The following is a 26,411-nucleotide window of genomic DNA, read 5'->3' on the forward strand; positions in this document are numbered from 1 at the left end:
ATTTGTCCAAGAAGATTGAAAGTAAGATTAAAAGAAACCATTCAGCACAGTGCTTGCTTCTGTGTGTGTACTATCTTGTTCGTGTAGTCAAAGATACAACCTTCATCGGGAGCAGACTTTGGCCTGTAACCGAGAGAAGACTGTACACATGATCTTAAACGCAACTAAAACATAAAACCAGTTTTTGCTTTTACTCTAGGCTTCTATTTTAACTCATAAACATTCCAAATTTGAAAGTAGTAAGATTAGGTCAGCAATAAGGCAATATATCTATCCAGCAGGGCTTTGAAGAGGTTGTTATTTATTTTCAGAAAGATATTTCTGCTGCACATTCTTTCCTTGCTGTTCTGACTTGAACTGCTCAGGAGGCTTAAAGGCACAAAGGTTAATTAATCTCTTGGGCATTCACATGACCAGACTTTTCTGCTGTACAGCCTGTTTTGACAAATGCAGGAAAGTGGAAAGAGAGTGCAAAGACAAGACAAGACAATTAACAGTAACAGGAAGTAAAAATTGAGAAGAGGAAATATTAAAGGGGGAGAAAACACTGCTGGGCTTGATTTATTTTTATGGATACCATGCCAATCACAAATCCATTTGAAAATCAACCGTCTTAACGCAATAGAAGATGCTTGAATTATATTAATATCACATATGAAAACTTTAACAAACCTCATCCTCCAATAACGTAATAGGGAGTAAAAGAGAAAAAGTAAGGAAGACTAAAACATTTTGTCATCAAAAGGCAGTAATTATCCAAATATGCAGTAATAAAATTTGTTAATTAAACAAAAAAAATATATGTAGAGAAGGAAGAGGTAAGGCAAGACATTTTGACCTAGAAATACAGTCTTCACATGAGGAAAACAAGGAAAGCAAATATGTGCATTGTATATTTAATGATATGTAATTGCTTTCATTAAAACTATTGTGCACCAGCTGCTTGTGCATAAATGCCCCACGGCTTGGGAACACGTCAGTTGTTGACTTTTCAGTTTACTTTTTGCATATTTTATATTGAAGTGTCCCCACATTGCCAGGATTCTAATGTTACTGTGCCGCTGATGGTACCAAGTGTATACATACAGTAAGTTCAGTGTGCTCAGAATTGAGGGGGCTCTCTGAATATAGCGATCAGCTCAACAGAACATGTCCTCATGGTCTGGCTTTAGGGGGCATGCATGGTCATCTCTGCCATAGAACTCGTGGAGCAGCCCCAGCATATCCAGTTGCCCAAGCCCAGTTCACACTACTGCCCTGACCAGGTTCACCTTGCACTAGAAGCCCTGGATACGTGCATAAACCCCTCCATTATCTTCCAACAAAATGCATGGAAACCCAAATGCGTGGCAGTATTCTGAGCTAAGACCCATTTCTTTGCCCCACACAGTGGGGCTTTTGTTTTTCATGTCAGGGATTCCTTCCCAAGCAAGACATAGGGGAGATACTGTGATCAAAATGAGAAATGTAAAATTGGATGTACCAGTTTGGAAATCTTCAGGTAGTTCAGTGCTCTGGCACTGCAGGTCCAGCCAGCTCCTCTTTGTCGATATGTAAAATACTTGTTGTGGCCATAGCTGTACGGGTGGGTGCAGAGAGGCCGGCACTGGGGCTTCTGATGCTCCGTGTTAATCAGGCACAAGCTGATCCTGTCTGGCAGCTATTTGAGCAGAAGACTACCCCATGGCTAATCCCCTGTATGGAGAACAGAGTGTGGAGAGAACTCTGTCCTTCCAGCACCTGCTTGGGTAGACATGCCCCTTCTTTCTTGGAGAATTTTTTTCTTTAATCTAAATAGCATCTTACATCTAAAGATTTTTTAGAAGGCTGCACAAATCCATCTGCTCACTGAACAAGGAGTGGCCCTGACAATTGATCACTCCAAAACCTCCAGAAAGTGATGTTTGGAAAAGACTGGCTTGGAAACTGATCAAAAATAATGAGGCCATGGACATATGAATGCAAATGCAATGCTTAAGACACAAACGTGGAACAAACTGTGGTAGCTCTGCAAAATGAGCATATTATGCGTGTTAAAGTGTGAGAAATGGGAAGAACAAGCACTAAAGGAGTCTGAAACCATGAGAAAGTGATTACTGTTTTGTCCATTGGTAAGCATGCCAGACTTGCAGTAAGACTACATTGTTCTAGAGGTTTTAATTAGCACTGCCTGACCTTTCAGGAGTTAATCTGTTCACAGGTTCATGGCCTGAATTGATGGGTTGCTATATACATGTCTCAGTTCATTGACCTCAATTATTGTTACAACATTGATGTTAAGAACACAACAAACTTTTTCTTTTCCTGTAAAAGATGAAGCATGCTGTAACAACAGAAACAGCAGTAGATAAATTATTTGCATTAAGATGAGTGCAGGTGGGTTTTTTTTACATGTTATTCTGCTTTTATTATTTAAGGAGTAATTTCATCTGGTATTGAAACCAGTCATCTCTTGGGTGAATCATCACATGGGTATGGTCACCCAGCAACACTACACAGGGATATAGATTATAAATATTTGAAGTCTGTTAACCCTTTGTCGTTTTCTCCTGGTTACAATTTATAATCAAGTTTTAACAGGTGTAAGAAACACAACTGTAAACTGCCAAACAGATGAGTAAAAATCAGTTGGTAAACAAATCTATCACTTTTGATTCAAGCAAGCGGTTTTGTCATTGATACATCCTTAATGGTCTTTAGTACTCATCATTTAATACAACTTTTATATTTAAATTCAGGGCTTGGTCCTCAGAAAGTACAATGACTACTTCAAATGAATTCTGGATCCAAACATAGTGTTTAAAATGATTCACTCAGACTAAACATCCCTCAGAGCAGCTTTGCTCTGAGAATGATGCAAAACTGCCCAAAGTGAGGATTTGGTCTTCCAAGAACTTCCATCCCACCTCTGAAAACTCAAAGTTAGTCCGAATTTACTTTTCAGCCTTTTTGCTGACTTGCATAGCTTGGATTAGTCTTCCCATTGATGGAAAAGAATCAGTTAAAGCCTTGAGAATTAGTATCAGGTTGAGGAGGAAGTTGGTGATGCAGGGCTAAGGATTTGACCCCACACCTGTGTAACACTGTGAATGCATTTTGCTTAAGTCTGAAGGTCTGATGCTTTTTTTATATGGAATGGCCAACTCCCATTCCCCTGACATCACGTACTTTCCCTCAAAATCCTTTGCACCCTCGGCCTCTTTGATGATTTCTAATAATTAGAGCTTTCTTATATAAAGGCATTTAAAAAGTAATTCATTCTACTATAAGCCATCTGACTCATCTTCTCACGAATTGCTTACAACCATCACACTTGCTATTTCCATGGCAGCTCCCAGGACACCATCCGGAGAATTAGCTCCATTTATTCAAATTCTTTTGCTGCTTCCAACAGCCGGGGGCCGTGTCCCCGCTCAGATAAGGCGCCGCAAGCCCGCTATCGAGCACCCCGCGGGGGAGCGGGGCGAATCTGCCAAGTCATGCTGCCCTTGCAGCGGCGGGGCGGGCAGGGAGGGGCGGCGGGCCCGTCTCCTCGCGAGATCGGGCGGCTATAAAGCGGCGGCGCGGCGGGGGCTGCCGCAGTTCGCTCGTCTCGGCGCTGCGGTGGCTGTGCTCATCGGCTCTTTGTGTAAGTCTGGGGACGATGGCGGCCATGGCCGCCTGGCGGCCGCGGGAGCTGCGCGGGTGTGCGCTTTGCCGCTAGGTGACTGGGGCAACGTTCAGCTGGGCTTTTGCACAATGCTATTTTATTGTTTGCTTTGCCTTTTTGTTTGTATTCCCCTCTGTGCGGACGGGCTCTTAAGAGAAGCGCGCAGAACGAGCTCTTGCTCTCTGCATGCTGCCGCTTAAGGCGCTCTGTGCGGGGGCTGCCGCTTTCTTCTCTCATTTAGTTGTTGTTTTTATTTTTCTTCGTGATTTGTTGGTTTGTTTTTTGGCGGGGTAGGGTGCAGATCCCTCTTGCCTGCGCGCCCGCCTTTATCAGCTCTGGCCGTTGCGCTGCATGGGGAGGAGCCGCGGGGCGATCCCCGGGGAGGGGGACGCGCAGCCGGGCTGCAGCGCCCGCCGGGAGCCGAGCGGGCTCTCCCCCCGCCCTGCGGGGCTGGCGGCTCCGGCCCAGCGCCGTGAGACCAGCGGGCGCGTCGGCCTCTCGCTTCTAAGCCCTTAAAAAGAAAAATAAGTGCTGGTTTCAGCTCGGTGGGCGCACGCAAGGGGAGGATGGCCCCTGTCGCAGAGCAGAGGAATTGCCCCAGTGAATGCTTTGATCTTGCTTTAGAGCTTTTTTTCAGCAAAACGAATTTCGTGGTCTCTGTGTACCTGGCTGCGGTGTACGCCAGACGAGGAGATCCGTGCCAGTATTGCGCTTTTCTGACCGCAGTTCGGTAGCTTAACCGCATTTTTGTAACAATCTGAAGTGGAAGGCTGGTGTGATTTGAAATGGCCTTTCACTTTTGTTCAAGATATCCTAAAGGTATGAATTACTAGTTAAAGAGCGCAGGTCTGGCTTATTATACTTGTAATTTGAAGATAATTTGAGGCTGTGTGCAGCTATGAGCAACAGAAAGATACTCTGGCCTGATTCAAGTGTACTTGATTTGCAGTGTCCATTCTCCTTTCCTCTAGAATGAACGGAAATAACACACCGAGTCTGTGGTCTGTTCCTCTGCCGTTAGGAAATGCTGTGGCTAAAAATCCAAGCAGAACACGTGAGAATGCATCTTAGCCCTGTATGGAAAACAGAAATGCTGGCAGGTCGCAGTAGGTGCTCCAAGGAAAGCAGATGGCTCTCCTGCAATACATGGCAACTAAATCTCCTGCAAACGCTGAGGATTTGTATGTTACCCAAAAAGGGGGCAATAACTTGTAGTTTAAAAAGGGGAAGTATCAAAGAGCAGTCTGGCAGCTTTTATTTGACATTGAATACCTAGTAAAATACTCTAGGGGATTTCTGATGGCACAAATATAGGCGGATTGGCATACTACTGAGCAAAAGGGTGACCTTGAGCTCGAGTAATGGAAGAGAATGCAGTTCAGCTGCAAAATGTGGGGCCATGCACTCCAGACAAAACAGCTATTGCTTATGAGAAAACTCACTAGGTGAAGGCATCTTAATTAATATTGTGCGGTGGCTGTCCCCCATCCCTCTAATAGAACTGCAGTTTCAGAACTGCACCTGTGTTTATGGCTGTATGTGGTGCTTGGCAGAGCGATGACTGACTTCCTGCTAGACTGTTCAGTGCAGTGCTGCGGACACCCGCAAGTTCTGGCTGCCTTCACTCCTTCCCGGTCTGCCATGGTTGAGGATTAAACCCTTGGATGAACATGGGGATAAAGAGCTTTTTTGCAGAAGGCAGTTAGAAACACTGAACAGGTTGGCACTTCTAGAATGAAAACTGAGAGGTAGATGATTGCTTGCTGTAAACTTTCAAAAGCAAAACTTACTGAAATGACTAAACTGATTAGTTTAAAGTTGGATTGAAGGATAATTGTTTATGACTTCTGGACTAGCTCTCCCGGAAGAAATCAAAGGGTAAATGTTTGACTTCTGGGTTAGTTCTCCAGGAAGAAATTGGCTGGGAAGGGGGAATGAGCCAAGAAACGAGGTGCTCGCAACCTTTCTTTAGAATGTACTTAGTCCTTGCAGACAGGACTTGCAAGAATTCTTGAATCTCAGCTTTCCTTAGCAACATGAGACTCAAACTAACCTTTCAAAGATGTGGCTTTTTCTCTCCGAGGCAGCTAGTGCTTGTAGCAGTGTACAGAGTGACTTCAATGAAATAACTTTTAAGAAGACTTTGAGTTGAAGAAACAAGGTTCATGAAGTTACTTATTTGAAAGATTACTCTGGAAATAAGTGGAATTCTAAAGTGATAAACTGCATTCCCAGACCCAGCAAAACTACTGTACAGGGTGTATTACAAATGACTGGCCTTCTAGGGCAGGCAGCCAGAAGCAGAGTCTTGTCCTTGTGTATCCTCTTACTCCTCTTTAGTAGACTTGTACAGCCAGGTTGTTTGCCCACGACAGGTTTAAGACTTGGTGAAATTTCAATTGCTAACATTGAATGCTATTCTCATGTATACCGTGAATCTTTCTAGTTCCAAATAAAACAAGGGTTAATTGTTTGAAAGGCTAAAGTGTAGTTACTCCAGAGCACTGTTCTTCAGAGATTAACAAAAGGTCTTTCCTGGAATCAACAGGAGGATAAAGTTTTGAGGTCTCACATTCCCTCAAACTTGAACAACAAGGGTCTCCTCATCAGAAATTCTAAATCCCATACTTTCTAACTCATCCACCAAGTGGAACTAGAATACTTACTATGTACTGCTAAAACTCAAGAAGGCTCTCCCTTATCCAGACTGATGAGCTGATGCTGTTCAAAAATAACCGTTACTGTATCATTAGGAGACTAATAAGCCATAGATCTTGAAGTGCTCGCAGTCTATCTAGTGGCATGGTCTGGATATCTAGGCTGTGGTTATTGAACTGCATCTTATTGTGTTGCTTCTTCAGGAGAAAAAATGGTAGTGTTTTGGACTGAACTGCCTAGGTGACAAAGCTAAAACTTATTTCACTCTTAAGCCTTGTGTTGCAAGATTAAGTGCTGATAAACTCTTTGGTTTTCAATCTAAATTGATAAGGTGCTTTGAATGAATGTTTACTTTCTGGTGCAAATGTACTATATATAAACTATTTTTATTAATTCTTTATCTAGATTAAATCAAGATGTCTTCAGGAAAGGCTTTCATTGGAAAACCAGCCCCTGATTTTACTGCCACGGCTGTAATGCCAGATGGGCAATTCAAAGACATCAAACTCTCTGACTATAGAGGTAAGCTTATGTGCTTGTTTAATTACACAGATATAATCTGGCCATATGCAGGAGTGGAGTTCTTGGTTTGGTTTTGAAGTAAGAGTGACCACTTGGCAGTAGGCTGAAGTATACAGCTCATGCAGTGGTTCTTAGTGATGGCTGGAGCATGCTTGGGAAGCTGTTAGCAGCATAGCTGAATGTCCTAGCTGTGGTAATTGTTTCTAATTAGCATAAAACTCGTCTAAACTGTAATTTTGCTTCAGGTTTATTTTTCATGTTTGTCATATTAGGTGACTGATGGAGCATAACAGAAGTACTATGTGGAACAGCAAAATCATATCTATTAGGCTGTTAATGGGAAGTAGATTTCTTTCCCTAATCAATGATGTGTTTTTCTAGAGTACTGGCAGAATGTTTGCCTAGCCAAAAAAGCTTACTGAAGTCAAAGGGAAACCCTGAAGTATTAAAGTACTGATGTGGATGGCTTTAGAAAGACATTTGTAACTGAAGTTGTTGTGCTCAACCTGCATGAGCACAGTGAGTAGGTAAAGGCTGGTCACCCTCAATTAAAGGGTTTCATTGGCTTGTAGCCTTCAGACTTGGGGCATTTCTGTGCTCTGTTAGAAGCCCCTATGGTTGACTGCTATTGTAGGCACCAGATGAACTCTGGGACAGTCTGTCAAATTTGACTGTTCTTGGAGACTGAAGTTGGTTGGGGTTCTGCATTATTAGCTGCAGAGTAGCCTTGAAGAGTTGTGTAGATGGTATTTGGCTGACGTGCAAATTCCTTAGGTGCTTTATGGGCTTGCCATCTGTATAGCAAGTCTTAAAATAGAGGCATCTGTAGTTAGCCATTTAATTTTTAAAGGTACTGTTGTATCAAGCCCTTTCTCCCCTATCAGTATTTGTATGGTTGATGTTGAATATGACAGCTCTTATAAAGGTAAGAGATGTAACTGGTTATACTGCTCTTCCAGGAAAATATGTTGTGTTCTTCTTCTACCCCCTGGACTTCACTTTTGTCTGTCCCACTGAAATTATTGCATACAGTGACAGAGCTGATGAATTCAAGAAAATTAACTGTGAAGTAATTGGAGCTTCTGTTGATTCTCACTTTTGTCACCTTGCCTGGTAAGAATCAGCCTTTTAACCTAGTAAAATGTTGTGCCTGTCTTCAGTTATTGCAGGAAGTGAATCTTGATTATATTCAAACCTTACTACTTAAGTATGAAATGAAGGCACTTGAAGTATTGGTAGTGCCAGGTGCTTCTGAACAGACCTGAGCATAGTGTTCAGTTCTTTGTTGCCTCATGGCAGACTGAGTGCGATATTGCAGAAAGGATCAGCTTCTGTTGATCTTATACTGTATTCTGAACTATCAATCTTTTTAACATTTAAGCGTCTACTTTCAGGATCAACACTCCTAAGAAACAAGGTGGTTTGGGTACTATGAAAATTCCATTGGTTTCTGACACAAAACGTGCCATTGCCAGAGAATATGGAGTACTTAAAGAGGATGAAGGTATTGCATACAGGTAATATGCAAGAAGGTGAACTTGCTGTTAAGTCTTATGTTGCAATACATGGGGCATGTCAGGTGAATGCAGAGCTTGCATATACTTGAACACCTGCTGACTAGTAGCTCTTCTAGATGTAAACTGCCTCAAGCTGTCAAACATTCCTACAAGGGGAGATGCTACTTGACTCTCTTTAGGGTTTAGACTTCTCATGGTTTTGGTAACTAGATAAATGCCTGCTGCTTCCTTTGATTACCAATGTTTGCAGCAGCTCACCTGCATGTGACTCCTGCATTGTGCAGGCAGGTAATGCGAGACCTACATAGTCATAAAAGTGATTACAGGTATCTAGTGATTAAAGTACAGATGTGAATTAAAACCCAAGCTTTAGCTTTTAGTCAGCTGTTCAGGGTTCAAGTTGCTGAGGGAGCTGAACTTCTGTGAATTCTTAATGTGAGTTTGGAGGACTAACTGATGAGCCATTGCTGGGTTGTGGTCATGTGTGTGTTCTGTTTTTTTTTCTGGAGAACAATGTGTGTAGTTTTTCTTTGAATGTAAGAGTGTCTCTCCTTCAATTCCCATTTTCCTTAGGTTTGTCTTCCAATTTGGTTTTCTACTACTGTCTTTAAATGGGAAGTGTTGCTTTTCTGCATTAGTGTTTTGACTTCCTCTTCTGTCCCTCCTAGTTTCTGCTGAATATTAGGCTTTCAGCTGCTAATATTTTAGTGCCATGTATACACTGAAGGTATTTGGTTTTGAGAAAAGATTAGTAATACTAGATGACACAATTTAGTGCTGTAATAGAATACTGAACCTGAGTTTTTGAAACTCACTGTCTTTCAAAAGCTGTGTTTAACTTCAAGGCTGTTTGCCTTTTCTTTTTTATTAAAAGGGGTCTGTTCATCATTGATGAGAAGGGGATCTTGAGGCAGATAACAATCAATGATCTTCCTGTTGGCCGTTCTGTTGATGAGACCCTCAGACTTGTCCAGGCTTTCCAGTTCACAGATAAACATGGAGAAGGTAAGAGTTCTTCCTCTTTGTGATCTTAAATGTTTCTCTAGAGAACAGTATTAACTAGGCAGGTTAAATTGAGGTTTACTGAAAGATACTGAGTATGTGTATAGATCTCTGCACAGCAGATAACCCACTGCATTCAAGAGGCACAGTTATGTAAAGCTGCTTGTTGAAGAACACCATAGTATATATATTATTCCAGTTAATGGTCCATTGAGTACTTGTTAATGCTGAGGTAACACTTAAACCAATTTGGTGCTGGATGTCTTGTCAAGCATATAACACTTGTCTCTCTCTATTAGTCGCACAAAATACTAATCAAGAACATGTAATAATTTATCCTGCAAGGTCAAATATAATTTAGACTTTGTGACTTGGTAGACTGAGACCATAAGTACTAATGTTCTGAGCATTTAAATTCCTAGAAAGCCCACTGAGCTCTGCGTCCATGTGTAGTGAGGGGAAAATGAGTCTCTTTGCCCATAGTTGAAGAGTTATACAAAGTGCTTGAGGCTGGTAGCTTTTCTGCAGAGTTACCAAAAAAGCACAGTGGATGAAATGTTTGAACTAAGTGATGGAAACTCAAATTGCCAAATGTTAATTACAGCTGAAGACTAATACTAGTGACAGGTGTTGCTGCTGGTCTTACTTAACTTGCTTCAGAACTGGTAAATCAATGGGAGATGTTATTAAAACAAGCTGCTATTGTGGCTATGCTATAGCCTGAAGGGAGCCAATGTTTCTGAACTTGTATGCCATCCTCTGTCAACTGAGGAGACATCCCTCATAGTTGATGATGGAGCAGTCACATGTCATGCAAATGAAGCCTTTTGGGGTTTATTATGACCTGGAGTAGTCAAAAGCTGGCAAAAGCTTTTATTCAGAACTAGGACTGAGGTCTCATCTAAACCAGGATAGACCAGAATGAAGTGTGTAGCAACACTCAGAAGCTAAGAATACTATAGCTAAAATTGCCAGTCTGGTGTGGAGCATGCATTGAGTCTTGCATGGCTGTAGACAAGGAAGACTGTCCAAAAATGCATCTTGGGACTCTCAGCAATTTTGAGGTCATGCAACTTCTGCATCTTGGTGACCTTTTGTTGGCCATACAGGGGAACTAGAGACAGTTTAACTTGCCCCCTGCTCCCTGGAGAATGGAGCTAGGGTTGATCAAAGCTAAGGAAAATGTAGGCTTAACTATATTGAAGGGGAGAAGTGTACTGCAGTTGTAAAGCCATCTGACCCAGGCTGCCGGTTTTGGTGTTACTGTGCTGTCAAACCATGAAGCTTTTAAGTAGAGTGGGGGTGGGGTGCATGTGTAAAGGGCCAACTGTTTGTGGGCAAACACTTTGTTCTGTGAGTGCTACTACCTACTGAACAAGTGAGTGCAATAAACTGAACATAATGCCACACTGAATAGTGCACTTTCTGTATCTTGCAAAGATGTGTATGTTTTGAGTTGCTAGTTTGCTTTAATGTTGTATAAAATGTTCTGCACGAACAGCTGGTAAGACTTTAAATTCTTATCATTTCAGTGTGCCCAGCTGGCTGGAAGCCTGGCAGTGACACAATCAAGCCTGACGTTCAGAAAAGCAAAGAGTACTTTGCCAAGCAGAAGTAAACTTTCAGTCTGAGTGGATACTAGTATGCCTTACTTAAAGAGCAAGCATCAGTTACTGAACTTTGACCAAGTCATTGCATCTGAGTCAAGGGATCATGTTATAGGTATAAACAGTAACTTTTTTACTTGAAAGTTTGTCCTGTTGACAGTACCTTCATAGAAAATCCTAATGATCAATATCTGTACACAAGGCCTGTTGACTTTAGTGACAATGCAGTGTATGTGGTTAGCCATGTGTTGCATATAGAGTAGTGATACCCTTTTGTAACTCTATTAAACTTGTTGAAAGAGCATACCGTCTACTGTTTTTAATGTCTAGTCATCGGGAGACTTGAAAGCAATGCAGGCTGTGCTTTTGAAAGCTCTGTCTACTGAGCTGTTTGTAGACACCTATATTTCTGAAGGCCTTTTAGAGATCCTACTAGATACCAACAGTTGTCATTGTTGCAGTAGTGACGTACTCTTTATACTCTTCATTACTTTACTATTAGGTTGAGGAACATGGTTTGATATTAGTTGGACTATCAGGCAATACTGTAGTGCCCATAGGATCAAGTACAGATGTGCCTGACAAAGGCTGGGTATATTTTCATGCACTGTGTCAGCTTACGAATTTTTGCACTACTTTGGTCAAAACTGACTGTTTATGCTGAATTTCTAGGAATCCAATATTCAGTTTAAAGACTGTACAGGTGTGGAAGACCAGGCTTTCTGGAAAGTGATCTTCCTTGGATATATGCTGTTCATCCCTAGTCTCTTCCACTGCAAGGAATGGGAGTGAGAATATGCCAGTTACGCATTAGTTTGTAGTCATATGGTTAAGATCAAAAGAAGAGTGGCACTATTAAATCTGGTACTCAGATGTGCTTAGCCATGTCTTTAATCTTTGTATTCAAATGATTATGTGCATACTGTGAAAGTGAAAGCACATGACTATAGCCTTAAGTTACACTAGAGCTGTACCTGCTGTGTAGCTTCATGGTTAAAGATGGCTTATAATAAAGTCCTGAACTTCAGAGCTGAGGATGTGGGTAAGGGGTTATTGCCTAGCAATAAGAGTTGCAACCCTGTGATCTTTATGTACTTATAAAGATTAAGCTCTTAAAGGCCAAGACCTTGTATCTAACTTTACCTTCTCAAGTAGTAAACAAATTCAGTCCTGCTTAAAGTGAGCAATAACAAAGTTCAGGTCCAGGGCTACTTACATGAGTCACAAGTGAAAGTTGAATGCCTTGAGTAGTGAACTTGTGCAGTTGGAAAAAATAGGTTTATTGCAGCAGCTTTACTACCAAATACTGCAATGCCAAAATAGCTAATCCCTTGGGTCTTGCTTAAGGGCCACAGATCTTCTGGAAGATAACTGAAAGTTATGCTTAGTTGCATCACTTTTTCTTACTATTTAGAAGCCAAATTATTATTCTCTTTAAGATAACAAATGAGGCTAACATCCTAGGGTGATGCTGAGAAGTAACAAGAGCATTTATATGTATAGGATACAGTTCAAGGTAAGCTAAGGAATACTAATTGGTATGGCTGAGCACAAAGTTATCTTTGCCTATCAAACTTCCTTTCCTGGCAAATGGAAAGGACTGAAGTCAGTGCTAATCTTCATGTAAAACTTCCCTTAGTTCTATCTAGCTATGTGAATTTTGAAATGTTATAGAATGGATTACAGCAGTTCTTTGGAGGGTACAGGATTAGTGTGGTCTAGTCCTGTGGAATGGGGATCTTTTATTCTGGTGTGATAAAGGTGACTTTCAAATAGAAGTAAAATTGCACCTGTTTTGACTGAACAACTACATCATATAATGCCACATGAAGTCCTGGAAACTCCTGAGAATATGGGAAATTAAGGCCTTTAAGTCGGGGAACTGAAGAGACTTAGGCTAATGACCAAGTTTGGCCCCTCACCATTATATGAATGGCTGCCTTCAAATCTTTCAGGTGTAGTCACTCTAGAGATATAAAAAAGACATTTAAGAGGAATGAACAGACTTACTAGCTCCTGTCTTGCCTGCTGCTCGTTGTAGGGACAAGGGTTTCTCTGGGAGGAAGAAGCGGGCCTGCGGGCTGCTCCTCCTGGCTCCCTCTCACCGCGCCGCCCGCGCTTTTCCAACAGCCGCTGCTGCTCCCGCCCCCGCCGGCGCGCGCGGAGGCCGCGGATTGGCTGCGGCGGGTGGGGCGGTGCCGGTCGCGCGGCGGCGCGGAGCGCGCGGCGTCAGAAAGGTCAGAGCTGCCCTGAGGGGGGAATGCGTGAAGGAACGTTCTGTAAAAATACATATTGCCTGTAGTGGCATCCTGGGGTGTATTAGAAGGGGGGTGGTTAGTAGGTCGAGAGAGATTCCCCTCTACTCTGCCCTGGTGAAACCACACCTGGAATATTGTGTCCAGTTGTGGCCCCTCAGTTCCAGCAGGACAGGGAACTGCTGCAGAGAGTCCAGCGCAGCCACCAAGATGCTGAAGGGAGTGGAGCATCTCCCGTGTGAGGAAAGGCTGAGGGAGCTGGGGCTCTGGAGCTGGACAAGAGGAGACTGAGGGGGGACTCATTCATGGTCATCAATATATAATAAAAGGTGAGTGTCAGGAGGATGGAGACAGGCTCTTCTCGGTGACAACCAATGATAGGACAAGGGGTAATGGGTTCAAACTGGAACACAAGAGGTTCCACTTAAATTTGAGAAGAAACTTCTCTTCAGTGAGGGTGGCAGAGCCTGGCCCAGGCTGCCCAGGGGGTTGTGGAGTCTCCTTCTGTGCAGACATTCCAACCCGCCTGGACACCTTCCTGTGTAACCTCATCTGGGTGTTCCTGCTCCATGGGGGGATTGCACTGGGTGAGCTTTCCAGGGCCCTCCCAATCCCTCACATTCTGTGATTCTATGATTTATTTAACCAGCTCCTCCAATGTGACGTTTGATACATAATTTCCTTTGTATACTGGTCATGTAGAGACTCAAATCCTGACAGGGAGATTTATCAGTTCATGACGTTCACCCTCGCTGCTAACAGAATTGTTTGTTTCTGCTTAGAGCAATATCTAATGCCCAACATTTTTAATACCTGCCACCTTTTAAACATCCCAGTCATAGTAGTTGTGTTCATGTGTGAATCTTCCTGTTTTGAAAAGTGGTTGATCTTGATAACTACTTGTGTAGCTGTTAATTTTGAAGAAATTCTGTGACTGAGAAAACCATTTCAGTTGGGCTGCTGCTGTCCACTTGGAGCGGGTGCACCGAGACACTGCTAACAGTATGTATTTAAACGTACTCACTGGTGAATGATGACAACGTGGAAATGCAAGACAGCCAAGAAACAAAATACCTGCGGGTTACAAACTGTATTACATGTTTGCACCGAATGACTGACTGTGGGAAAGAATGCAATTAAACTTTTTTTTTTTTTAAATAATTTCTTCATCCATGTGAGGCACTTGTGGGAAAGTTTGCCATGCTGTTGTTTGAATGTTTCCGAGAGTATAACAGACAAAATGGGTAACATGCAAAACATCTTCAAATCAAGAAGGCTCCAGGTTTATTTCTTTGCTTGAACTCAGTATTGATTCAGATGTAGCTTGGAATTTCCATTAAGTGTTCCTGGGGCTTAGACCCCACTCCTAGTATCATGACATCTTAGACTGCTGTAATTTTTATGACATTCAAATAGCTATAACCCTCATTTATTGAGAAACGCGTGGGGCTTTTTTTCGTGTACCAAGATGCACATTGTATTTTCACTAAAGTCATGAGCTGGTTTTGCTTTCGTGATTACTGGGTGCCGGATTTCCCTGCGAGGTAAAAACACAGCAGCAGTTCATAGCTGTGGTGAAGAGACTGACAGCCCTTGCAGTATCGTGTACTGCTAAGTGAGGTTTTCCCCTCAAGATGCAAACAGCAGATGCTATTTAGAAAGGACAGAATCTTGAATGTGGTGTTTGCCTTTTTTTTAAAAAAAAAAAGTATGAGTGATTGCACATCTGTTGGGTTTTTTTTTCTAGTTTGGGTACTTATTATAAAAATAACCCTGTATTCATTAATTTCTTTATAATATCTTACTCAGAATAGCCAGATAAAAGGAAACTGAAGTATATCTTGCTGTGTCTCCCTTCTCTTTATTTGTAGCTGATGGCTATGATTACTGGGAGTTTATATAACTGGCTTTGCAAAATTATATTTTACAAGCATATGAAGTTTCAGTCTTAATCCCTGAACAATTATTTAGGTCAGTTTAAATATCTATTGGTATCTTTTTACAGGAATTTATGATACTGAATTCCTCTCAAAAGCAGAGTGCCAATGGAAACAATGTATGAGAAGTTATCTACTGACAATATGATAATGAAATTGGCTTTTGTTAAATGTGTTTATATTCTTGTTTTTGAACTCCACAGCACCAGGTGTTTACACTGGTAAGCAGATACAGTACATGTGATAATATGAACATATATGGGATTTTATCTGGTTGGTGAGATTTGCAAAACTGTTAAAACTGTTCGTAATTAAGTATTACTTGCAAATTGCATGTAACAGTAGTCAATGAAAGCAAACTCTTGTCAGTCTTTGAAACTGAACTTGAACAGCTGTGGTGACGTAGCCCTGACATCACCTCTCAGGTGGTGTGATATTCCCTCAAAATTAATGGCAAAGATCCTGTTCACTGCAGCGTTACAGACAATGGCTTTAGGTACTGATGCGTCTGATCTTACTGAAGACTGAGTAAAACTGGAATGAAATTATCTCCTACACATTGTGATCTTTGTGTATTATCTAAAATTAACAATATTTTTTCCCTTATTTTTGCAATAGGTATCTGTAATTGTTTTCAAAGAGCAGCATTTGTGTGAGAGCATCAAAAGAATTCTTTGTACGTGTAATACAAAACAGTGCACGATACTTATCCTATTCATTATATGTTTATCAGAAAATACAGAGGTGACTTTTGATATGTGATATGTGCAGAATCTAACCTTTACTAGATTTTGTATGTCTTTTATGAGTATGTTATTTCAAAATTAACAATTGTTTATTTTTTAGATGTTTGCCAAGCAATTATTTTTCTTATAGTGTTTAACAAATTAGCACATTGTTACAAAATTATTTTCTCACTGGTTTTGAAAAATCCTCAAAAAAACCTACCAAATTTTGAAAGTGCCGTTTTCTTGAGTGCTCAAGCCTTTTTATCAAACCTTTGAATAGTTTATTGGATTGTCCAACGAATCAATACAGTTCAAAGAACAAAAGCAAGTAGTTTACATCTTGCAGGTATTGCAAAATGGTGCACTTTGGTTAGGAAAGTATGTTTACAAAAGCCCCATGACTGTACTTTTTAGTAATATTATACATCAAAGCAATGGTTATGTAAGGATTATGTTAAAATAATTGAGTTTATCATATTAATAGTGTGAAAAAGATGAAATATATTCTCCAAAATTTTTAGTCAGTCTGATGTTCCATATTAAATGACAGTGTGTAATTATATATATATCTTGCTAGACAGATAGAGGACTTAAAACGGAGACGTCATGGTTATTAACTTGGGTTAATGCAGAACCATAGTTATCCCTGTCCAGCGTGTACTGGAAGGAATGCAAGATGCTGGAATATCAGTTCAGAAAATGTGCTAAAGCTGTTGCTGTCTTTTTTGATGCGAATAAGTGGCACATGCAAAAAGAACACTGAACTAGGAAATCAAAGAAACAGCAGGTGTCTTTTTTTGGTCATGAATATATTACCTTCTATTTTTAATAGTAGAAGAGAATAAAAAACCAAAACAGATTAATTTCCCTTCAGTGTACAGTGGGAACTGATTTTACTTTGGCCGTGCTCACATCTGAGTTTATATCAGGTAAGTAGTCAGTGTAACGTTGGCATCATCTAGGCACGTCACAAACATACAGTAGGATGTTGCATAGTGGCTTTACAGGCCAAAGCCTGTGCAAACCAAGTGACTTGGTGTGATCAGCTCATCTGTGCTGCACACGCTTACGTGGCTGCAGGAGAACACGTTGCCGCTGTGCGGTGAAGTGTTTGCCGAGCTCCTGATGTGTCTGTGGCGAGCTCCTCTCACCACGCCTAGTGATTATAGGTTTGGATTTTAATGTGAAACTTGGCTCTTTCACCTGAAACTTAAATCATTTTACATCTAATTGGACACGTGTCTTAATAGAATATTCCTGTGCAAGATACCATTTGACCATAGATTCATGAATGTATGTGAACTCATGAAGATTGCACTGTCCTCTGAAACTGTGAGCCCAGTAGGTTTATGTTCCATATTCTACACCAAAATATTTTGAAGTGTTGGCACTGGCAAATGAGATTAATATCCTTTGTCAGGAGAGAAGAAAAGTCTTCAATCTACACTTAATAAAAGTTAATATAATTTAAAATTAATGTGTTTCATCAAATTAACTTTTCATAAAAATAAGGTGATTTTTTTCATTTTTATTGCTATAGTTTTTTTATAATTTGGAAGAAGAGCCTGTTAAAAAAGATTAAAGCAACAGTGATTCAGGAGGACTAGTCAGAACAATACTGGAAAAGGTGTTATGACATGAAATTAAAACCTAAAGCTAGCCAATGTCTTTAAAAGGAATGAGAGGTTTTATGCATTCATAGAAAAGCTAATGATTCTGCATAAATTTAAGATTCTGTAGGGTTTTTCAACCTAAAAAATCCCCCCACCTCTTCCTCGCTTTAATTTGCTTAGAGGAATTCTATCCCATGCTTTGTTTTACATGAGAAAAAAACAACCAACCAAACCCAGAGCAAGGGAGTGTAAAGGTGTATGAATTCCAGAAACTTGGAAGACACAATAAGATTGCATTATCTTTCAAAATGTCCTTTTGGAAGTGTTTGGGGGAATTAAAACATATGTAGTTATTAAAAAGAAAATTGCTTACTCACTGAATTATGTACAAACACCAGCAAAAACAACATAAAATGAGAAATCCATTATAGATGTAATATTAGTGAATGATAATTACGTAATTTATTTTTTCCCAGGAAGCAGCCATTTCAAATACTTTCATACATATTCTCCAACATTTTTAGTGAGTCTCATGTTCCATATTAAATGACAGTGTGTAATTATATATATCTTGCTAGACAGATAGAGGACTTAAAGCAGAGACATCATGGTTTTCCTTTGCAAAAGGAGAACTCAGGTTCTCATCATCACATTTTCCTGATTGTGATATATTATTGAAGGGATTTAAAACATTCCACTAAAATACCTTATTGCCCATTTTATGATAAAATATTTAATTTTTATAAGTTTTCCACCATATTTCCCATTATTGTGTTTGTTACTGGAAAAAACCCCCACACCTCATTTTTTCATGTAAAGTAATGTTTTTCTAAGGAATGTGAACCTCTATTTGATTTTTTTCAGTTGCAGAGAGGAAAGCACATTTGTGTTCTTTTTCTTTCTGTTTCCTCCTTGACAACCTCGAAGGGAAGTGCTCGGTTCGCTCTCCAAAGCAAACGTGATGGATGATCTGCCACAGGATACACAATACGACAGGAAGCCAACTGAACAGCAAAAAAAGTGTCAAGAATACATTTGTCCATTCTGGTAGATGAATTTGTGAAAGTTGGGGTTGCAGAGGTACAGCTGGCTCTGTGCTGCGTGAACGGCAAAACCCATTTCCCCTAAGAGAAAGCTTAAATCAGTATTCAAAGCCAACTTTTGAAATGAGCTGAACAAAGAGCACTGATGAGCTGATAACCACAGTGGTGCTTCTTGGCTTTAGAAATATGGAAATCTTTACTCAGACTTCTTTTAGTAAAAACAATAACGACCACCAAACAAACAAAAAACCAAACCAACCACACACGGGCGTTTTCTCAAGTGCTTTTATCTTTCTGAGCAATAATCCTGATGGCTGCTTGTCACCAGATCAGATTGTGCTTTGCATTTAATTGGTGCTTTCTGTCACATCTTTAATCTTAATAAAAATCTCAGCTATTTTAAGGTTAATGAAGTAAAACAAAAGGAAATTTTAATGAGGATGAATGATGTTATGTGCATTAAAACATTTATAAATTTGTTAATTCTCCACAGAACATTTTTATTAACTTGGAATATACTGAATAGCTTGTTGCTAAAGCTGAATTCAATTTCTTTTTCTTTTTAGTTTTTTACTGTTCAGCTCTTGAATACTCACCCTACTGGTTTTATTGAGAAAAACAGATACTTTATTAAATGTTTAAAAATAAGGACTTAGTGAAAAATTTACTTGTCTAAAAATGTGAAATGTGATACTTGAACTGTAAATCTATCCAAGTGTTTGCAACTACTTGTTTGCTGTTTCAAGTGCCGAAAAGAAGAATGTCTTCACAGTGTCTCAGGATCCAAGAATGATCTGTTCCTCACCATGTCTAGTCTTGTCCTAAGAGCTGAGATAGGTCAAACAGGTTCTCAAACTTCAGTTTTATAAGCCAAAGACCATTATACTCCAACCGGCAAGGAAAGAAAACTCCAGCTGCAGCTGCTTCTCAATGACCTGGGTAAGAACCAGCCCAATTGACTCCAAAATCACTGTAGTAGGAATGGATATGTGGTTAAATATTTGTACTCGGTTCTGCCTGATGTAACTGTTTTGCCAGAAGCACAAAGAACACAAATTTGCCCTTACTGTGACTCACTATTCACTAATATGTTTTAACAAATAAGAATTTCAGTACTTAGAGGTGTTGCTTTTAAGTTATTGAGGGAAAATGCCTCAAGTATCAGTTATGTATCGCTGGACACCTTGAACTTTTGTAACTGCAAGAACAGAATCAAAAATGGAAGTGTGCTCTCATGTGCTTGCTGTTAAATGATCTTGCTGAAATGACTTGGGAAAGATATTTATTAGAGTTATTAATGATGTTTTATGATGTCCCCGATGAGCCTGCCATAATAGTTTACTAACTTCCGCTAACATAACCTTTTCTTTTGTTTTCAGATGCTGGATTTGGTGTCTCTTGGGTAGCTCACTATCTTCACTGTGTTAAAAACACAGTAATTGATTCTCACTTTAGCATTTTTAGCTCTCTACAAGTTAATCATTACACTGTTTAAATAAAAATACTCAATACTAAGGGTTACTCACAAACCTAGTATATTTTATTAACCAAAACACCATGGGAAGAGAAATAAATTACAAAAAATGAAATGGCTATGGTAATCGTTTTAATAAATTAACTAAGACAAAATATTAAATATTTGTAAGAAATCAACTCCAAAATAGCAAAATATTTTACTTTAAACTTTAACGTAGAAAGATAAACCTAATTCCATTCTGTATGTATCCTTCTAAGAATCAGTATTTTGTGTATGTTACTATTAACTCAAGTCCCTGTTAAATTACAGATCAGTTGGAAAGTTCTGGAAGGTAAATGAACATAGAATCGAACATTTCAGCCAGAATTTGAACAAATTTCATTATTTTGCTTACATTAGAAATCAAGATACCAGTATCACGGTGAGTCAGATGTGGTGAACAAAGCACGGAAAGCAACAGAGACTTTTTGTAAGAGCGAGCACATTGACCAAACCCAGCGATCACGTGCTCACCACTCTGTTCACAGGAAAACAATCATGAATTTTTATGATGCTTGCTTAGTATATAGCCTGGGGAAAACTGTATCAAGCAGTGACCTTAGTGTTTGAATCTCCAAAAAGGTATGAAAAATCACAACATAAAGTATTTTTGCATCATGACGTTATCATGGAAAAAGTGCTTAGCGATTTGCAGCATTGCACTGCAGTCAAGTAATAAACCTCCCACAAAACATTATGTTTATTATCATATATTATTTTAATGAGGCTTGAGCCTCAACGTGCTCTGAGATAAATTAACTCCTGATTCCCAGTGCCACTGTAACCTCTGAACAAATCCAACATAAAGTAATGGAAAAAAAAAAGTCATGTTTCTGTCTGAAGGTGTTTTATCCAGCAATATAAGTAACATGAACGTCATGAATCTTTTCCTTTGCTTGTTTGCATGTGACAATGCTTCATACAATTGTTTTAATGTGTTTGCAATGTTTTTAATGTGTGTGCAGGTTTACAATCTTTCCCATGCAGACAGTCCAACAGGAAAGCGTGGTAGTAAAACTGTGTGGTGAGTGGCACGTGCTGGCACAGCACTGAAAAATATTTTAAATACAAACCTTAGAAAAAGCTTAAAAGAATTGTCTTTTTACTTAAGTTATCTTGAGTAAAAACTCCACTCATGTAGACAGTATTCAGGATCTTTCTGAAGATTTTAGTCGGCTGCTCTGTACAATGGTTAAAAGTGACCTAAAGCTGTCACCTTGTTCTGAGAAGCTGACCCTGGGTGAGAACACCACAGACTCGAGCTGTGACCTCCCTACTGTCCCTTTCCCCTTCGAAATGACCCTGAAGGAGACAGCTGCTGTTGGCTCTGTTTTCCTCACTCCTACTCCATGTACAGGACCACACTAGTCAAGGAAACAATCTCTGGAGAATTTTCTTTGGGGTGTTAAGAAGACATTAAAAGATTTTTTTAATTAAATTAAGCCACCTTCACTGCAAGTGAAGGAATACAGGGCAAATTTTCTTTCTGAGGAAGGCAAGACTGAAAAGACTGAACTCCCTGGGGAGAGTTATGACACAGGGTAATAAAATTCTGGATACATCTAAAAAATTATCTGCCTTGAAGTACAACAACTGAAAATCAACTTATTTTACTCTTACCCAGAATAAAACCAAACCACTTGGAAAGAAAATTCTTGAGAACAAAAATGACGTCTCTAATGAGCAGCACAGGTTTTCCAGTTGTCCATGTCTGAACTTTCCCCAGCCAAAGGCTAATTGGCATCTTACCAGACTCCCTGAAGACACACCAAATGAGCAGCAGCTCAGAACAGACTGCGCCCGCCCTCCTCCAGACCACGGGTGCTGTGATGTTGTGCTCCCTCTTACTCTGAGCAGCTGACGTTTGGATTGAGACGCTGCACACGCTGCTGGGATTTGCCATGTCTGTATCCGCATGCCGTCCTCCTCAGCACCATGGAAAAGCAGGCGCTGCTCAGTTACACTGCTCTTGCCCTCTGCCCAGCCATGTCAGTGCAACGTGCTTCTCTGCGCTTCTTGGGTCAGCCCCAGCAGTCTGAATCTCTCTGCTGGAGGAGTGGCAAAGTAGGTTTTTTGCTCCTCTGAATACTTTTCCTTCACTTCAATTATGTCCCTGTAGCGGCCGTCCCGCCAGTGGAAATTGAACTGCTCCAGCAACTCAATTCTTTTTTCCTCTGTGTTCACACAGTCAACGGGGGCAGACTGTTCCAGGAATGGTACCTGAATATCTGGGAACAGGAGCAGACCCCGGATAGCAAACCAGCCGCCATACTTGGGATGGATACATACACCGTAGATCTTCTGGAAGGAAAACAGAAGGATGCAGGATGTCTCATTTTGTCTCTAGTAATGGTCAGAGTTCAAAGCACCAGGCTTTGATCCAACTGCTCACGCACCTAGCCCTCTGTTGGAGTGCTCTACAGAGAACCAAGGAAAGCTCTTTCCTGGACACATGGCTCGAAGCATTGCATCTCATTCCCATTTTCCTGTGCCCCCCGCATGACCCTGTAAAATGGGGAGAGGTCCCTTTTTGAAAATCTAACACACAAATTAACAACGGTGCATTTTTCCCTGTATTTATAATGCTCCAAGCAACATGTTGTCTTTTACACTGAAGTTTATTCTGTCTGAGTAGGTTTAACAGATCAGGATATTCTTCTCTGTGTATGCATCTCCCTACCACCCCAAAGAATCTTGGAAGCTTCTGACTCCTGTGTGAAACTTGTTATGCATATATACGTGGTCTGGACTTTATGTATTTTCCTGCAAGAAGAACTAGTGAGTAAATAACAGCTGTACAACTTAGTGATGGCAGTTTGGTGGTTCTTCCCAGATGTCTCACCTTTTTCCCCCAAGGATCAAGCTTCACATCTTTCCTTTGGTAGTAATACGCAGCTCCAGCAACATGGGCAGCTGTCTGCGCCAAGAACTTGGGCTTTCGGCTTGGCAAGATCTCGTAATCATAGATTATGTCTATGCTCTGGTCAGGGAATTTCTGGGAAAATGAAAAAATATCAGCCCAGGCTCATGGAAGAAGATTTGCAAGTAGAGACATGCTGGATGCCAGCACATCGGGCACACGGGAAACCTGCAGATTTCCACATCCTGCTACTGCAATCTATCAGCGCACTTGTGGCCTTGGGTTTTCAAACTATGACTGAATGGCTACAGGTTGCAATGGCAAAAAGACAGAATATGCAAGTAAAGCAAGTCAACAGCTTGTTAATGCTCTTAGTAAGAATTACACATCATGAATAATGCCTTACTCTTTTAAAGAGCAAGGGCAGGAACCTGGAAGGCTTTGTCTGTTGCTCAACCCGCCTGGTTATATACGCCAATAGTAAAAAGAATTTCAGGTTCTTACCTCCTTCATGCGTGATAAATGATGAGAAACACACTGATCCACAGGATCCCTGATTATTTCCAACCATTCTTTGTTCACAAAAGGTTTAAGGGCTTTGTCAAACATTGAAGGCGTGCTGAGGACCACAAAGGCCAGTGTGTCATCTGGGTAGGGGAGGTGAAAGGCTGGCTGGAGAACAGCATTGTACCATCCCACCTGTGGAAAGAACAACAAATCTGCATTAAAACAGGGACACCACTCTTGCCAGTGGGCATGCAGGAATTTTAAAAAGTGGAAAGAAGCGTAGCCACCTTCATTTGCAACCCAGAGATGCCACCTGCCTAGTGCCCTCCATTCAAACCGGGTTGTTTTGCATACTGGGATTTACAGTTTCTGGAAGCTGCACTGTGAGCTGCATGTGAGAGATAAGAATCAGCTACTGCATTCAGCTCTGCCTAGAACCCCGGAGGGAAGTATGAGCAACCAGCCTTGCCAATGCAAATCCCATGTTTTGGTTCAGATAAAACTTTTACAGGTTGTTTTCTGAGCGTGGGCCAGAAAAAACCTGGTACTTGTGTTTTCCTTATGTGACAAATTGCATGGTTTGTTTCTTTAGCAGGAAACATTTGAGTGTGAAAATGATGTGAAGCTCCCAGCGGTGCTAGAATCCCCGTGTCAACTCTAACACATGGATTGTGACACAGCAACATTCTAGTATTTGTTTTTGGGGCTGGATGTGTTATAACACAGACCAGAAATGAAGGATCATGGCCGGGCAGCAGAAAGACACAACCAGGGGACAGGGCTCTGACCCACACTGCCAGGCAGGAGGAGGTAATGGCTGAACTCCCCCCGCTCCTGTACTGCACAGTAACATCAGTGCCTTTATAGTTACGACGACTCCCACTCTCCTGGGATGCCCTAAAGACCAGGCCTAACATTCAGAAATATGTCAAGTAATGTAACTCTAACCCGAAAATGCAAAACACTGGTCGCCTCTAAGTATCAGTAATCTTGAAGTGACTTCGCAGGTGACAGTGGCAGCCAGACCTGCCCATATGGAAACACAGAATGAAAACTAAGTTTACATTCTTACATCAAAAGTAAGATGTAAAAGTTTAATCAGTTTTGTGGCTCTTGTTTAAGGTGCTGGATTGAGATGTTACAAGAAATTACAGAGATGTGAATCTAAGGTTTGCTGATTTCCCAGTTTACATCTGTCAATGCACCAGAGCTAGCTGCATCAGAATTAAATCTAGAAATACAGCACCAGAAGCTTTTCCTCTGGCAGCTGCAGCCTGTTTGATCTGGGTCCGGCCCCTAATTCTGCTGTGGTGTTTTGAGAAAGCAGAGATAAATTCTCCAAATTATGGGATTTCACTCCTCTCAGCACCTCATTCCCTTTTACTTTCTGTCACATCAAGAATATAGTAGGAAATACAAATATTTTGGGTGACAAATACAACACTCCCCAAGGAAGGGAAGGTCAGGATTACTGTACATTGATTTGTATTTGATATTGTAGATTGATTTACTGCAGATTGCCTCTGGAGTGGCAAAGAAGGAGCCCCTAAGTTTTGGTGGAAATGGAGTGTGGACAGTTCAACGGAGGGGACGGGGCTGACTTAGCTGCAAGGGCCAGAGCCCTTCAGTGGGCAGAATGAGCCGCGTGTTCAGGCCACTTACAAACCAGCGACGCAGCCTGCACTTCAATATGCACGTGTTTCTAGATTTAGATTAAAATTTAAGCTTGCTTAGAGGACTTTACTCTCTGTCAGTCCAGATGTGTCTTTATTTGACTCTCCTGACCTTAACAGACCAGGACCAACGCAAAGGACCTGAGCAAACCTGCAGTTCAGCGGGTGCTCTGGCGGTGCCAGGGCGCAGCAATAACCTTGATCTGCCGTACCGGGCGGACTGAGCAGACCTTACACTTGCTCGTTCACCCCGGCTGGCAGCAGCGCAACACGGCTCACAGTATCACAGTATGTTTGGGATTGGAAGGGACCTCAAAAGATCATCTAGTCCAATCCCCCTGCTGGAGCAGGAACACCCAGGTGAGGTCGCACAGGAACATGTCCAGGTGGGTTTCAAATGTCTCCAGAGAAGGAGACTCCACAACCTCCCTGGGCAGCCTGGGCCGGTGTCTGTCACCCTTACTGAGAAGAAGTTTTTTCTCAAATTTAAGCGGAACCTCTTGTGCTCCAGCTTGATCCCGTTACCCCTTGTCCTGAGGAGCATTTCCAGCTCCAGCCCGCCGAGGGCAGCGCCGATTTCCCCCGTTCTCCCAAAACCTCGGAGCAGCTGCGTGCGGGGCCCCGGGGCACCCCGAGCGGGGCCTGCGGGGCGGGGACACAGCGCCGCCCGCCGGCGGCCGCGCGTTCGCACCGCGGCTCGTCCTGCCTGCGCAGCCTGCCCGGGCAGAGCTGGAGGCGGGAGGCCGGCGGGCAAGCGGGGGCTGACCGGGGGAGCGAAGGGCCGGGCCTCCCCGGGAACAGTCGTCGCGGAGCCGCCGGGCGGGCCTGGCGCTTGGGCCCGGCGCCGCTCCCCGCAGCGGCGGCAGGAGTCACCGCCGGGCTGGTGACGCCGCAGCGAGCCCCCGTGCCGCCCGTACCTTGAAGGCGTGCGCCTCGAAGCCGAGGGGACCCAGGGCCCCGCGCACCCGCTCCGCCACGCGCCGCTCCATGCACCCGCCGCGCGGGGCACCGCGGGAACGGTAGTTTTGACAGCCCGCCCGGGGCACGGCGGGAAACGCCGCCCGGACGTCACCGCGTCTCCTAGGAGACGGCGCGCCGCGCGGGGCACCCTGGGAAGTGTAGTGCGCACCGCGCCCCCGGCGCGGGCCCGCCCGGCCGGGACCCGGGACCCGGGACTCCGTGTCCCAGCGGCCGCTGCCCGCGCCGCTCTGTGCTGGTGCGGCGGCCCCGGTACTGTCCCGGGCGGGCGCTGCGTGGGGGGACCGCTACCCTCCCTGGAGGCTCCGGGGCACCGGCGGCTCCTCCTCCCGCCGGGCGCTGTGGA

The 26,411-nt window shown here is 42.2% G+C and overlaps 3 protein-coding genes across 5 annotated transcripts in view; 2 read left to right on the top strand and 1 right to left on the bottom strand.

Moving 5' to 3' along the window:
• CCDC17 (coiled-coil domain containing 17) overlaps positions 1-25,157 on the top strand; it is a 66,791-nt gene extending 41,634 nt beyond the window's left edge. The window contains exons 12-13 of the mRNA XM_065071507.1: positions 13,372-24,224; positions 24,916-25,157. Coding sequence (XP_064927579.1) covers positions 13,372-13,501 — 130 coding nt within the window. The 3' untranslated portion in view covers positions 13,502-24,224; positions 24,916-25,157. The remainder of the gene's footprint in view (positions 1-13,371; positions 24,225-24,915) is intronic.
• On the top strand, positions 3,480-11,259 carry PRDX1 (peroxiredoxin 1). Of its 3 annotated transcripts, none has more exons than XM_005501023.2 (6): positions 3,480-3,628; positions 6,713-6,829; positions 7,789-7,942; positions 8,224-8,346; positions 9,221-9,351; positions 10,881-11,259. In XM_005501023.2, exons 2-6 carry the CDS (start codon positions 6,724-6,726, stop codon positions 10,964-10,966), a joined length of 600 nt encoding a protein of 199 aa, XP_005501080.1. In that variant the 5' UTR covers positions 3,480-3,628; positions 6,713-6,723; the 3' UTR covers positions 10,967-11,259. The 3 variants fall into 3 exon arrangements, with proteins under 3 accessions (XP_005501080.1, XP_064927599.1, XP_064927600.1); XM_065071527.1 differs by lacking the exon at positions 3,480-3,628 and adding an exon at positions 4,626-4,830; XM_065071528.1 differs by lacking the exon at positions 3,480-3,628 and adding an exon at positions 4,626-4,703.
• On the bottom strand, positions 20,050-26,163 carry MMACHC (metabolism of cobalamin associated C). Its single transcript, XM_065071525.1, has 4 exons — positions 26,005-26,163; positions 23,412-23,606; positions 22,890-23,042; positions 20,050-22,348 (listed from the first exon to the last, which is right to left on the bottom strand). The coding sequence occupies exons 1-4, from the start codon at positions 26,074-26,076 to the stop codon at positions 22,037-22,039; spliced, it is 732 nt and encodes a 243-aa protein (XP_064927597.1). The 5' UTR covers positions 26,077-26,163; the 3' UTR covers positions 20,050-22,036.
• Between the last annotated feature and the right edge of the window lie 248 nt (positions 26,164-26,411).

This window comes from Columba livia, chromosome 8 (genome assembly GCF_036013475.1).
Source record: "Columba livia isolate bColLiv1 breed racing homer chromosome 8, bColLiv1.pat.W.v2, whole genome shotgun sequence".
Classification (NCBI taxonomy): domain Eukaryota; kingdom Metazoa; phylum Chordata; class Aves; order Columbiformes; family Columbidae; genus Columba; species Columba livia.

Excerpts from the sequence above, each read along its gene's own strand:
- MMACHC (XM_065071525.1), bottom strand. The coding sequence starts at position 26,076 with ATGGAGCGGCGCGTGGCGGAGCGGGTGCGCGGGGCCCTGGGTCCCCTC. Across the intron at positions 23,043-23,411 it reads ATTTATCACGCATGAAGGAG|AAATTCCCTGACCAGAGCAT; the intron begins GTAAGAACCTGA and ends TCATTTTCCCAG. Across the intron at positions 22,349-22,889 it reads TTGATCCTTGGGGGAAAAAG|AAGATCTACGGTGTATGTAT; the intron begins GTGAGACATCTG and ends TTTTCCTTCCAG.
- PRDX1 (XM_005501023.2), top strand. The coding sequence starts at position 6,724 with ATGTCTTCAGGAAAGGCTTTCATTGGAAAACCAGCCCCTGATTTTACT. Across the intron at positions 7,943-8,223 it reads CACTTTTGTCACCTTGCCTG|GATCAACACTCCTAAGAAAC; the intron begins GTAAGAATCAGC and ends GTCTACTTTCAG. Across the intron at positions 9,352-10,880 it reads CACAGATAAACATGGAGAAG|TGTGCCCAGCTGGCTGGAAG; the intron begins GTAAGAGTTCTT and ends TTATCATTTCAG.